We start from the raw sequence: 15,417 nt of genomic DNA on the forward strand, positions 1-15,417 counted from the left end.
GCTGTCACTGAGAAAAAGTTAAGCTTTATTCTGTGTGCGAATGAGGTTGCACAAATCTCTTGAGTAGGAGCTTTTATATGAAAAGAAATGGGGAATCCCTGCTGCCCTGCAAATTCACAGCCTGACCTGCAGATCTGTAATGAAATGCACAGTTGAGCACGTGAAAAAAACCTCTTGCATCCTCTAAGCCGCACACGTATGGCCTGTTTTTTATGCTGCTGTTTCTTCAGCATCCTTGGACCATCTCCCTTACTTTTGAGAGGCAGTCAGGGACTGATGTTTCCCTGTTGGGCTGCAGTCACAGATGAGCCATGAGCTGCACTGAGCTCTCCTCAGTAGGCAAATAGCATATGGGTGCATTTTTCTTTTGTAACCTCAAAGACTGCATTAGCACACTGCATGATGCCCGCCCACAGTGCAGTCTCTCCTGCAGCATTGTTGTAGATAACAACACTGTGTTCACTTTGCTGGTGTGAGCTTTTCAATTCCTAGGGCTCCTGTTTCTCTGATGGTCTCTATTCCAAGCCACTTAGAAGTCAGAAGAGGCGGTTTGATGTGTGCCTTTCCTTTTAGTGGGTCATGAATTTTTACAGCCATCTGCACTGTGTCTTATTTCGCACTGCATTGTAGAGGCATTGCAGTCACAAGTGGGCCCTCTGAAACTTCTTGTGCTGTTGGTGATAAGTAGTAAAGCACAGCTAGGCTTTCTTGACCTCGCTATTGGAATGTTTTCTATTTCTTTTTCTTGTTTTAAATGATTTGGATTCTCCATACTTTCAGCAAATATATGCAGTAAAATATCAAGGACTGTAACTTTTGTGATATAACTTACTGGTAAAGACAAATGTTTTATTTAAAAGACATGTATACTTCAAAACTATTTAGTAAGCACTGAAGGACACAATCCTGCAAACAAGTGAGTAACTTTACTCAAATTAGTTGACCTTTTCATTGCTACCCAACTGAGTGAAGTTAATCACAAAAATTAATAGTTTAATATATGCACTTACATGGGAGATGAGGCAAAAAAATTATTAGGGGAGCCATTAATTTTAAGTGGCATATTTCTGCTACATTACTTCAGAGCTGGGTTTTCATGAGAGAATAGGGTTTCTAGGGGTTTTTCCACAGTGTTTTAATTTACAAGACCAAAATCCAAACAACTCTTGTGCTGTATTAAGCTTCTTGTTGGACAAAATCAGGTATTTTGATTGTAGTCCTTCAGAAAGTAACAAACCTGGTTTTCTTGCACATACTTTATACATACTGTTTGGCTTTGTCCTCAGACGAGAGAAAAAGTGATACAGGGTAGTGAATATTGTGATTTTAAATAATTATTATTAAAAATGTTTAACATCCTTTCCAGTAAAAATTAAATTGCTGCAATCTGTCAAAAGAAAGTTGTGCTGCAAGTTCAGTGGGAACCAAATATGCTCAGAGAATGGTACTTGGCTATTTTGGTGCAAAATAGTATTCCATTTGCTATTATGATATAATTGTGAGGATATCACTGTGTTGGTAATCCAAATATTCATTGTTACATTGCTGAGTTTCAAATATCCCATGTTACGTCATTTGCTTAGTAACTTGTTATTTTTGATAAAAGGGTGGGAGAATTGGCATTCACTGGTGTTGGTATTCTTGGGAATAAAGAGCCATCTTTTCAAGTCTTTAAGCAAGCCAAATTTGTTGTCCAGCTTGACCAGGGAAAGAAAGACAGTCTGATGGACTTGTTGCCTTTGTCTTTCTCTGCTGTGGTTTCTGAACTGCCTATTACGGATTTGCCAACAGAGCTGGCAGAGCAGTGAAGGCACCACAGGCACCACCCCAGCACTACAAGGCACCTCCATTCTGTGGTCATGGCCATCACAGTGGTTTCAAAAGACATTTCCGTTACGTATTTGTAGATGTGCAAACCATCATCCCCTTTTAGGGGTGGGTGTGCATGTTGACAGTCCAGCAGTGGCAGTGCTTCCACTCCCTGTGTCTCCTCTGGGATTTCCTTAGGAATTCCTTGGTGTCTTCTTCTTGCAAAAAGAAAACACAGGTATAACAAAGCCTGGACCAGCTAAGGACTTCAAAAGATGGCCCAAGGCAACTGTTTCAGTCAATAATGAGCCAAGTTTCTCAGTAACTGCTTTCAATTGTTTTAAGTGGTGCTGTAATTTGTTCCAAGTACACTGAGATGTATGTCACTCTTAGGGGGTATCCTATCCCTCTCCATCAGTGACTGACCCTACGCTCACGGCAGAAGCACTGGATCAGACCATTGCTGCATTTGACACGGTGGAAGATCTGCTCAAACACTTTAACCCCGACTCCTGGCAAGAAGATCTTGAGAATTTGTACACAGACAGTGGCCACCATTATCGGGGCAGGAGCTACCATGACAGGAAGTCCAAAGGTAGGAAAAAACACTGTGTACATACTTTGGGGCAAGCGTAGGATATTTCTTCACTCCTCATAGGAATGTCCAGTGGTCAGCTATTAGATTCTGGTGCCCATATTCCTGCTGGAGTCAGTGGGCAAAGTACCACCTATTAAAACCAGGGCTAAGTCATTTAATGCTTAATCATTTTCTGACTGAGTAGGATCTTGCCTGCAAAATCAGACTGAAAACTGCCCATCATTAAGATGAATTCACAAATAAAACATAGGCCCATGTGTAAAGGACAGATGGTTCTCAGCTTCACCCTCTTAAACATTGCTTTATGTGTAAAGCATGGGGCTCCTAATTACCTGCAATATCATCCTCCTTTAAATACCCTGCTTAGGGATTGTTCTCTGTTGAGTGAGGAATAATCACTTTTATCACATTGTGCTTAGGGAAGCATCTGGTGCAGACACCTGTATGTGCAGCTGATTTTTTTTAGGATGTGAACAACTCACAGTTTTTCATTATGTTGGCGGGAAACATTATTATGGTTTAACATCTTTGTCTGTAATTGAGCAAAGCACACATTTCTGGGTTGTGTTTTTTGTTTCCTTCTGTTAGTTCAAATCATCCACCAAATGGTAAAGCAAAGAGATGTTAAGCTAGCAGTACAAACTCATAATGATAAATGATAAAGAAACACTATTTAGAAAAGACAGTCATGCTCTGGGGTAACCATGCACTGAAGGGCCTGTTGAAATTGCCTTTATATGTAAGTGCGGATTTAGGGGGTTCTGTCTGTTAGGGTTCTCCAGGATGATAGTTGCTGTAGTTTTCACAGAAGATCTGGAGTGAAATATTTTGAGTTCTCTTGTTAACAGTCTTCCTTTTCCAATTATATGTATTCATATGCATTCTTCTTTATAACTTTAAAATTATAATGCCCAAATCACAGTTCTGATTCTGTGCAGTCTAGCACTTATTTGCATCTCAAATCTCACCCCCCCTACGTTAAGCATGTGCTAAGCAGGGAGAGAAGATTGTAATTCTATGTCCGTAACCTACTTGCTATTAAATGATGAGGCTTTGACCTTAACAGGGATATATAGGCTGCACCTGTATGAGGGAAAACAGTGTCAAAGGGTGTTCCCAGGCCCTGAAATTCAGTCACCATATTGCTAAATTGTCCGTCTGGTCTCTGCTTAGTTTTCGCCTAGGCCAAGTGTCATTCTCCCAGGTCATTGCTGGGCATGAACCAGGAGTTGCAGAGGCCAGCTGCCGTTGCGGGTGGGTAGTCTGCATGTGGCCACCTTGTCTTGTAGGGTGAGAGATAAATGGTAGGGATGTGGGCTGTCTCATGGCTGTTGACCTTTGTGCAATGTATTAGTAGATGCACAGCCATTTTGGCATATACTTTCCAAGAGATGTTGGCTGTCTCTGGTTTTGGGCTCAGCATTTCAAAGGAATCTGCGGTAAAGCCTCAGCACCCATTCACTGAAAACTGAACCCCTTTATGTTGTTCCCTTTTGGCATGTTAGAAATTTTAGAACAGCCCATGTTTTGTGAAAAACATCACCTAATTGCCACTACTTCACATCTGAGATCAGTTTGATCTCATTTAGGGGTCTGTGAAACATGATCTGTGTGTCCCTTATTCCCAGGCTGGGTTTGGCATCAATAGACGTGTATACAAAAGAAAGAAAGGGTCTGTTTTGATTTTAAGAGAAGCTGATTAGAAACTGGGATCCTATACTGGTTCTGCTCTCCAGATTCTCAGTTTGTATTTGGCCTAGTACCCTATATATTTAAATGACCACGTATATATAAAATTTGCTGCTCTGTTCATGCTGATCATGTAGGCTGTAGGTATCAGTCTGGTCTACCAGTGCTCAGAAAATTCCAATGTGCAAAGGTTTCTCCATTTAGTATAAAAGTAATTCAGCTTCTTGCATAACAAAACACTGTAAAAACCATAGAGTTCTCCAGTTATTATTTTAACACTTGATTGATTTTAATAGTTTTTTTTGTTGGTGGTGTTTTGATTACAGGGATAAGAAAAGTTTTATAGCAGTTATGTCTTTTGTCTTCAAGCTAAAAGGCAAATTCCCTGACTGTTAGCAACACTCTGGACAGAAGTACCTTACCACAATCAAATCCTTAAAAAAATTCAGTTAAGAATTTTTATTTAGTTATAAACTTCAGACAAGATTAAAGGCTTGTTCTTGCATGATGTCAGGAGTAGGGAATAGCTTTAACAAGTCCTTAAATTAGAAATGCTTGGAAGCTTTTAAACAGAGACACTGTAGATCTCTGAGGAATGTTTATAGGCACTGGGATAACCTTGCAGCAAAAAGAGCAGTAGATTATATCATCATTTATTACAGATATCTATCTGTTTCTGCTTCCAGCTTGGGTTTTATTTTTTCTCCTTAGTTAGAACAGCCCTGAGGCAGATAAGAACAATTTGATGTAATCTCTGCCTATCTTTCACAGCATTTTCAGAACATGACATATAAATGGTATAAATGAATCAGTAATGATTTCACTCATATCCAACTCTCTGCTCATACCAAATTTTGCCACAAAATCGAGCTTAAGAGGCGGCATTGCTGAATACCAATTCTGACAACACTGATCTGTGATAAATTATATTTAAATGGTATGTTTTCTTGATTTTTCAATCAATAATCTACAAAGAATCAGGGTCAAGAAAACAGGAAGTACAGTATTTTAGCATAACTGAAATTCACAGAATCACAGAATAGATGAAATGGGAAGGCACATCAGCAGTTTATCTAGTCCAGCCCCCCTGCTCAAGGCAAGGTCACCAGTAGCAGATTGCTCAGGACCATGTCTAGTCAGGTTTCAAGTATCTCCAAGGATGGGGACTACATAGTCTCTCTGGACAACCTGTGTCTGACCACTTTCTGGAAAAAAAAAAAAACAAACCCAAAAAAACCCAACCCAAAATAAAGTTGACGCGTTTGATTTTGTTGGGGGGGGCGGCGGGGGTGTTACATTTAAATAAGTTATCCTATGTTACAATTTGAATCCAGTACTTCCTGTCTTTTCAAAGGCTTACTCTTTTCTTTACTCCCTCCCATCATGTGTTTGTACACATTGATATACACATACACAGATCAGTTCCTCCCTACATACCTCCTGCAAGAACCTTAAAGATTGCTGATTAAATCTATATGTATGATAACTCCATTCCATCTACAAAATCTGATCTCACACCTGTGCAACACTGATGCAACTCTGTTGAGTTAAATGCATTTCATTCTATTTCCACTACTGAAGTGAGATATTGGTATCAAGTATGTCTCAGCAATAACCACATGAAGTTTGAAATTTAATTCTGCATATGTTCAGTGAGGTTTGCTGCTAACCACTGTAGTCAAAGTTAACTATGGAATCACAGTGAAACCCAGACTGGCAGAAATGGACAGAAAAGAAGGGGGAAGACACACATTCACACTTTCAAAATTCTTAAATGAGAGCTTGTATAAGCTATAAACTACAGTATACACCTCCTGTGTGAAATTATGACAAGTAGATGTTTCAAATAACCTTTGCAGCAGTTTTAAACATACTCAGAAAGGTTTACTAGCCATCGCTACATTTTAGAAACTCTGAAAGTATGAATATTCAGCCTTAAGCTCATCCTAGACTTAGGAAAAAAGCAGGTCATGCCAAATAAAGTGTACCCTTTAAAATAATTCCTTTTGCATTACTGTAATATGTTGTACCTGACCTCAGTGTCACAGTAATTTGGCTATTACAAATATAAAGCATCTCTAAAAGGATATCACTAGCTATTGGTTTATTTAATACTGAATTAAAGTATTTAATACTGAATTAAAGCAAGAATACAAGTAGATATAAAAAAGAAAACAGCCATACACTACAATTGTGTTAAACTTCCAAACAAATAGGTTTCGATTCTGTTAGAGCGTCGTAAGAAGCATTCAGATGTGTTTGAAGGAAATCTTTTCATCCTATAGTTTAAATTTTTGAAAGCATCAGTGTACCTGTTTGATAATATTAGAAGTGCTCAGAGATACTGTTGTAAACAGTTCCAACCATCAATTAAGCATTATTTAACTTTTCCCACATGATTGTTTGCATTTATCTGTTGTTGTTCACTCTGAAGTTTTACACGCCATTGAAGAAGGCTTTATAATTTCAGAAAGACCTCTGCTTGTGAAATGGCTTGTGTACAAATGGAGAAAGAAAGGAGAAAGAGAAAGTTCAGTTTCTCATCATAGAAGTAGATCCAGATGTTTATGGGATAGTACATAGAGAAAGGGGTCATTTTTAGAAGAATGTTTGTTTGGGGGGGGGCGGTTGGGGTTTGATTTGGTTTGGGGTCGCCCCCCTCCCCCCCAAATAAACCTAGGAAGCAGGAACACATGTAGATAGACACACTCTGGTAACTAACAAGACTACATATGCCTCTGAGCTCATTTTCATTTTTGGAAATAGTATGCAAGAAGCCTTTGGCTATCAGAGGAAATTAATCAGGTGGAACATTCTTGCAGTAACATCTGTCTGCAATGACAGCTTTACAAGTTAAATAAATAAACATTGCTGGCATAGCCGCACTGCTCTCTAGAAGGGGAGTAGCAAGATGAGACCACAAGTCTTCATGGGCTGTTTCTGCTGTCCATTGCCAAACAGGTTCCCAATATCAGGCAGGTTTCTCCAAGTCCTTAACAATAGTTTTTAATTGTCACTACTTACAATGGTCTAGCGAGAAGTTAAAATTTTAACTCAGGAATGTAATTTCTCAGGGAGTTGCAAACAGTGGCCAATAAATTACTGCAAACATCCATGTACTCTTCCTTGAAAGATTCTGGGATGGCTGCCAGCAAGTTTCAGTGCATCAGCCAGGGAGTGCAGTCATCACAAATGCTGAATGCCCGCTCATTCACGGCAGATGTGAATATTCCAAGTAGATGGAAAACCTTCTCAATTAGCTGCTAATTTAAAGTATTCCCTACCTAAAAACCAGGAGATTTCTTCCATCCTTCTAAAGTTGAGAGCCACATTGTCTGTTGCATGCAAACTACAAACATTCATTCATTTCAGTCTAATTCAGATCTTCATCCCTACTCTTCCCCTTCTTGACAAATGAGATTTTCTCTCATGCTTTACATGACGTGACTGTCAGTCACTGCAGTGAAAGCTTTTCTTATTAAACCAGTTTTTAGAATGCTTGCGAAACTTGCAGCATATTGTTTATCACTGGAATAAGCTGTTCAATGTCATTGATTTCAATGAAGCTATGTCTATTTACGACACTGATAGTTTGGCCTGCTTTTGGTACTTGACCCATACTACAGCTGATAATTGCTTTGCCAGTGTATAATAGGTCTATATATTGTGAACTTTGTTTCAGGCGGACAGTTACAATCCCATTGAAATTCTGATCTCCATTCCTCTAAAATAATAGTTGCTCTGTTGAGGAGGTTCATTTTGTCATTGTGATTCTGTAGTGCAGCATCTTTCCCCCAGCTCCCACGAGAAACACTTGGACAGATCCCAAAGTTTTCAAGGTATATGTAATAAAATGTTTATTGTGGTATCCCTAAACGTGTGCAGTGGAACAGTGAAAACTGTCAGCCATATGTGTTGCAGACTGAAGGCCACAGGGTTTGGTCAACATTCAGTATGGAAAAGAATAATTTCATCACTGTCAGTGCATTTAGATGATTTAACCAGTGGAAGATGTGACTTCATCATATGTATGGGACTGCATTTTCCAGCTCAATTTCAACCATACCATAGCTTCAGTCAGCTACAGCACTACTCAGAATGTCTTTGACTTCTTGTACAGTACTTCTGCCTGACACAGCCCTGGCTTTATGTTAGTGGAGCATTTTAACATCTTTGCAGATCTAAGCCTTATAGTCTGTGTACACACAAGATGATTCTTAACATGACCTGTATGACGTGTTGTCAACATAGTCTGGTGCTGAGTGTCACGCTGAAATCTGGTTCCACACATCCATGTTGCCTTCGTAGACCACAATCAGTATTTTAAACCTTTTCTGGCCATATGGATAGTGCTGTGAACAACCTTTCAGGAAGGAGAGCAGACATATAGGCATTGTGGCAGTTTAGTATCAATCATAGATTAATAGCATAATTTTGTTTACAAAAGTGCTCTGTGGATCATCTCATCCAAACCTCTGCACAGTGCAGAACTAACCTCAAAGTCAAATCAGGTTACTTAGGGCCTTCTGTAGTTAAATTTTGAATATTTCCAACTGGAGCGATTCCACAAGCTTTTGGATCACTTGTCACAGTGTTTGACCACCCTCATGGTGATTAATTTTTTTAGAGCTCAATAAAATGTCCCTTGCTGCAACTTGTGATTTTGCCCCTTCTGTTCTTGTTGTGCACATCCAGGAAGAGACTGGCTCCATCCTTCCTGTAGCCTCTTTTAGAAAGCTGGAGATTATTATTAAAACCCTCTTTAGTCTTTTTTGCCAGACTAAAGAAGCCTGGTTCCCTCAGCCTTGCTTGTGGCTGTTTTGGACCAGCACCTTAAGCATCATGGTCACCCTTCACTGAACTCCTATGTTGTTCATCCTTCTCTTCTGCTGGAGGGGGCTCAAAACTGGACACAGTATGCCAGATGTGTGCCACAGTTTGTCCCTAGTCTGGACTGATGCATAGAGTTATTCCATGTCAGACACAGGAATTTTCATTTATCATGAGTGAACCTTATGAGGTTCTTGCCAGCACATTTCCCTAACCTGCTGAAGTCATTCTGAAACGCAGCCCTGCAGCATGTGGACAGATTTCCCCAATGTGATGTCACTGGCAAACTTGCTGAGTGTTCACATTATTCCATTGTTCAGATCACTAGTGAAGACCTTTTAGCAGTACTGACTCCAGTGTTACTCCCTGGGGAACACAGCTAGTAACCAGCCACGAGTTGTACTTGGAGTTGCCAACCGTTTTGCTCAAGCCTCTTCGACCTCCCAGTTACCTATCAAATTTGAAGTCCTATCCCATTATATATCAGCAGCTTGGCTGCAAGGATGCTATGGATCACTCTCAAACATTAGCAGATGTGTCTGCTGCTTTCATCTCATTTAACAAGACAAGTTGTCTCATCATAGCAGACTCTCAGGTTGGTCCATCGTGATTTGTCCTTGGTGAATCTATTCTGGCTGTTCCCAGTCACCCTCTTGTCTCTCATGTGCCTGGACTTTGCTTCCAGGAGGATTTACCTCTTAATTTTACCATGGGCTGAGGTTAGGCTGACTGACCTGCACCTGCCTGAATCCATCTTGCCTCCCTTGTAGGTCTTGACATGCGGTATAGGAATTCCATGGCAAGGTGGCTGCCACCTGTCTGTAACAGAAGCATGAAAAAAGTTGTAAAATATTCAGATATGACAATGTTAGGCGCATGTATGAATTTGGAACAGATAAAAGTGTTAAAGAAACCCTAACAGACCACCTGTCTTTTTAAAATTCATCAGTGACCAGCAGCACAAGGTTTTCTCTCCAATCTTTAAGGCTGTCCCTTCTGAATAAAACACAGTATTAGCTGCAGTCCCTGATTTCAGTGCTTACCTCAGATTAAGATCAATGTTTCAAGGTAAGCACATGCCGTAGTGCTATGTAAAATGAGGATGGATTTAAGCATAGGATTTAAGAGGGAGGAGGGGCAAACACTGTACCCCAAGTATCCAGCTAACAGCTCAAGTGCATCTTTTTATGTCTGCCTTGCCTTTAAATTGAATCTCTGATGCAGACATTCTGTAATAATACTTCGAAGTTATTTGCATCCAGCCCACAGAACCTTTTAGTTCTCGTTTTAAATTAAGGACTCCAGTGGTTTCAGTCCTTGATAAGTAAAGCAGCAGGATTTCACACCAATCACACCAAGGCTCGGTCACATTTTAGTCACAGCGGTGAAGTGATGCATGAAACTGACTGTACTGTAAAATCTCATTGTTATATTGATGAGGAAATGGACTGGCTCCAGACAGTAAAACAATCCCAAGACAGGGAAAAATACATATCGAAGGTTTCAGCAGAGCGAGCTGTTCAGAGCAAAATGTGTTCTTTTGTTAGGGGGCTGCAAACCATGGTCAAAAGCTAATTAGGCAATGGGAACTGTCCTTGGGTGTTCGTGTGATGCTACCAGAGTACAGTATATGCTGTTCACAGAAGACATTGCACACTCACCTTATCCCACCAAGCACGGGACTTCTGTAGAGCAGGAAGAGTGTTGGTGTTTACCTCCAAATGAACTTTCATGGGGGATGACTTGTGTATCTCTTAAACCCTTTATTTAGTCTTTCCTTATCTGCTTGAAGATAGTTATTTTCATGATTTCAACATCACTAAAGTAAGGCTTTTCTGCTACTGTATTTGTCCATTTCAACCTGGACTCTGATACTTGAGATGTGGAGAAGTGAAAAGAATTCACATCTTTGTTGATAACTCTGGGATTTGGGGTCCCAAAAACTGCTAATGTGAGGATCAGAATGCCTTGAGTATGACACAAAGAACTATTCATGCAATTTTCTATTGGGAAGTTTCCCATAGGTTTTTCAAATGTAGTTCATCATAGGAAAATACACTAAATAAAATGTATTTTGCTACTGGTTAATTTTAGAATTCTTGAAGAATGCATCCAAAGAAAGTTTTGAGCCCTCACTGAAAACAGCTGATTCCTTCGTAGTACACAGAAAAAAAAATATATTCTAATATCTGGTTATTCCTTCCTATGCTTCAAGCAAGTCAACAGCTCTTGACAGTACTGACTCAGCTACAGCCTAAAAGACCCTGCAAATACTTCTGAAAGACATTAAAACTAGGCTTTTGAAGGCTAGTGAGCAAAGCCTTCCCTCCAGTGAAAGCCCTCATCCAGGTCACCCCTTGCCATTTAAATTGAGCAGCTTAAGTACTGAAGCTAATATGTGTAACTCTGATGGATATAATACGCTCTCTGCAGGAAAGCCCCCCCACTCTGGTCCTTTAAATACTGGTGCTTTCCCTCTCTGCCAGTCTCGTTACAAAGACTCATTCCTGTGTTGATAAGGAAGCAGTGATAATAGGTATCAGCTCAATGCAGGAAGGAGGACTGTTGAGCCTGAGGGGAAATTTCATCTGTGATAGAGCAAATTTTGTTCAGTCCCCCAGACATCTTCTCCTGGACACAGATGTCAGTTCATGTGACCTGGATCCAGGCCCTCTTTAATGACCAGTTTGTTACTGGAAGACTCATTTCCTGTGCTGCCTCAGCGGAATTAAGGCTGAATTAAGCTTTTAAGCATTTTCTTCTAACTCTGTCTAGAGATGCACCATCAGCAAATGCCATCCTATTCCGCATCCAGCCTGTCCTGATAGGAGCCTGCTTATATCAGTATACATTCCCCTGGTTTGTCGCAGTGCCAGAGTGTGGATGATCCAGGCTTTCCCCTCAAGAAATCTCATTAATCATGAAGACAGAATATTTTCTGCCTTCTTCTTTTGGTTAATTTTTACTTTGCATCAACCAGCTGAAATAAATAGTAGCCAGAAAGTTCTTTGCTCTATGGTAAGGATAGCTGATGGAAAAGGTCCTGATGAGAACATTCAGAGGAGTGGGAAACACTTCCCTGTGAGAAGAATTAGTCTGAGAGCCTGCAATGAGAAGGGGTGGCTTTGGAGGATGACAGCAGGGAAGAAAATATCATCTGTTAAAACAAAGAAATCGATACTCTCTGGACTTCTAAGTCCTGTCTGTGGACATCCAGAGTGTATTTTCCTCCCAGTGCATGAATATATATACCAGCAGTCCCATTGATTTTGTGCTTCTATCAGGAGGATGATCTATACCTCTTGTGGAGACATGCTAGCTCTCTGGAGAGAACCACTGAGTCTTCATGGTGAGATGTATCACAATTGCTATAAAATCACAATTTATCTGCTAAATTCCCATTGACTGAGATAACACCTTGCCAGAAAAGTGAAGCTGCTATGATTTTCTATAATAGCACTGGTGACATTTACGTACCCTTGCCTCTTGCATATCTGCCTTGTGAATATCTCCAGGCCAGAATGTGAAGGTGCATGATATTTACAAATCACAGCTTTTTCCACAATCTACTTTGTCATGTTGACAAGGACTGAGTCACAGAAGGTATGAAGTGTCTCTGTTGGAGATTTTCACATGTTTATAATAAAGTACAAGCATAGGAACACTCAGGACCAGAGATGTTTGAGCTATCCAACATGCCCATGAAAATCTGATTATGTTCATAAACACTACGCTGTTATCTCAGTTCTCATCTGAGCCGTTCCTGTTTTCCTATTGATGTTTCTGTTAGCAAATACTGTTTGGGGTGGGAACTCAACACAAGTTCACATGTCCTCCAGTCCTGAATGAATTATTGAGCTTTTAAACACATAGCTGGTGGACAGAATCCTAAGGAAAAGAAGAAAGCAGAAAAGGAGGGGAAAAGAAATCAGAAAACTTCTATCAAAATAAAACTCATCAAATTTGCTACTTTTATCTGTATTACAATTGTGGAAAATGCATTTATGGAAGGGGTGTTTTGGGTTTTTTTTAGCTTTTAACAAGATAAATCTAGAAACAGCACTTAAACTCACAGTTGATAGTCTGTAAGTTATTTTTATGGTTGGCTTTACTACATGCTTACATGTTATACCTCACAGAGATACCAGGCATTTAAACATCAACCAACTACTGGCATTCAATCGATCTTCTTAGTTTAAATTGTATTTATTTGTATGCCTATTATAGTAGCATTTACCAGCTGAAATTAATATTGCTTAGATTGATTTATCTATCTAAAATAGAGTTTTCTAGACTCTATCCATAAGCAATACAGACAGGCAGCTTGAGAAAGCAAGTCATGGCACCTGCCTTGAAATGCCCTTGTGAGGAAGGGATGATTCACTCTCCAAAGATGTTTCTCGACTGACCCGCAGGAAGAGCCTTGTTTAAAGGGTTTGCCTTTTGTATGCCTGCAGTTAGGCAAAAGGAGTTATGCCCATAATAACAAAAAAGAGCTCATCATCTAAGCCAGGTATAAGCAGAGGAAGAAAGAGAGCAGCAGAGGTGGAATCTCTTACCCAAGGGTCCAACATATCAGTGACAAAGCAAATAAAGTAACCAGTCTTCAGCTTTCAGGCCAATATTTTACGGCAAGCTTTCCTTTCATGTTTATAGTCAGTGTGAGCTCTACAGTGGGAGTCAGTGGGAGCAGGATGAGAGCCAGGATGGCCACCAGTAATGATTGAAAATTGGCAGGTTTATGTTTATCTGTTCAGAAATCACTTCTATGCTTCACATATTTTCCAACCAGTATCACATCACTTCGTGTTATTGACTGCCTGGGGAGTAGTATAAACCAGAGAAATGCCCCACTCAGACCTTACTAATGAAACTTCTTTTGCATTGCAGTTGACCTGGACAGGTTGAATGATGATGTGAAACGTTACAGCTGCACTCCAAGAAACTACTCTGTCAATTTAAGGGAGGAACTGAAGCTGACAAATGTAGTTTTCTTCCCCCGCTGCCTCCTTGTCCAGCGCTGTGGAGGAAACTGTGGCTGTGGGACTTCAAACTGGAAATCCTGCACATGCATGTCAGGAAAAACAGTGAAAAAATATCATGAGGTATTTTCACTCTTTCTTTTCTTTGGTACTGTTTTGGGTATTTATTCCTTACGTGGATTCTGAAGGCTTTTCTCACAGCCATGTGTGCTGCTTATGTTGATTCTCATGTTATATGGATCATGCTATATCATTATCATTATGCTTTATCATGTGATATTATCAATATCATGTTATATTATCATGTTCCATCTGCAGGGCAAAAATCAATGGGCAAAAATCATTGACCGCAGTGAAATGTCATAGGCAAAGATACTATCATTTGAGAGAGACCAGAGTGTTTTAAGTGAATGCCTGCTGTTGCCACGACTCTTCTTGAGGTGAAGGATCTGCTTAGGCTTCCAGACAGGTTCGGGTAGCCTTAGAGTGGAGCCTAGACTTAGATAATGGCATTGCTTTTGCTGTCTATGCTAGGTACCAGCTTGGTTCAAGGAGAAGCCTTCATAGCTTGCACTGCAGTAAGCCATAGAGAGACACACACCCGTGCAGTCATCCCGCAGGAAGACCTGATTTTAAATAAATTTAATATTAACACTTTAATGCCACAGCATTGCCCAATTATTTGCATTTAGAAGTGGTGAATGAGCAGAGTGGAAGGAGGTTATATGTGTGTTAGAAAGGGGTGTTAACAGGTATTTGTGGGTAAATTAATTTAGAAGAACTTGGAGATAAGTTTTGCTTGTTATTTTCTGTCTATGTGGATGCTACCACAGCATCCTAGAGAACATTGTTGCAAGAATGAGGCTTAGATTGAACTGAATTTTGCCCAGTGAAGGACTGATATAACATGAAAGTATACACCACTGGAAATACGTTTTTTTAGTAACACAGAGACATGTGTTCCTTGAGATATCTGACTGTACTTCCTCTTCTTTTGTGCTATATCTTTTAAACTTATAACCATTCTTGAAAATGACAATTAAGTCACTTGTAAAGTCTCTCCCCTTCTAGATTTATTACCTGTAGGAAGCAGCTGAGTCTTTTGGCCTTAGCTTTTTTCCCACTCGGCACTTGTTTAGGAAGGCAAAATTTTTGCATAAGAACAAAATCCATTATATTTATTTTTAATCCATTCAGAACACATTTAAAGAAGGAAAAAACCAAGGAAAGAGCATTTTATATTCTTTCCTCCAAATCAGTATTTTCAGAACCACACATGGAAATCGTTCACTAAAGTGAACATATCTAGGAAGGTTACTTGGCATTACTTGCTTTCAATTGTCTGAAAGTAGGTAGCTGTGTGCCGTGCTGACTTAGTACCTGACACATATCAGGATCATAAGAGCCTGGTTTACCACTTGGCTTAAGTCTCAAGTGAAAATTAACTTTATGGACTTTAAATGTGGATGTGATGTGGACTCATGCCATAAAGGCATTAACTTGGCTAGG

The 15,417-nt window shown here is 39.9% G+C and overlaps 1 protein-coding gene across 3 annotated transcripts in view; it reads left to right on the forward strand.

Annotated features, from left to right (window-relative positions):
* The window catches only part of PDGFD (platelet derived growth factor D), a 147,755-nt gene that overhangs the window by 117,828 nt on the left and 14,510 nt on the right, over window positions 1-15,417 (forward strand). For all 3 annotated transcript variants that reach the window (XM_005230558.3, XM_027777054.2, XM_027777053.2), the window contains 2 exons: window positions 2,203-2,404; window positions 13,817-14,031. In XM_005230558.3, the coding sequence (XP_005230615.1) occupies window positions 2,203-2,404; window positions 13,817-14,031 (417 nt within the window). The remainder of the gene's footprint in view (window positions 1-2,202; window positions 2,405-13,816; window positions 14,032-15,417) is intronic.

Source organism: Falco peregrinus, chromosome 4 (assembly GCF_023634155.1).
Source record: "Falco peregrinus isolate bFalPer1 chromosome 4, bFalPer1.pri, whole genome shotgun sequence".
NCBI classification, from domain to species: domain Eukaryota; kingdom Metazoa; phylum Chordata; class Aves; order Falconiformes; family Falconidae; genus Falco; species Falco peregrinus.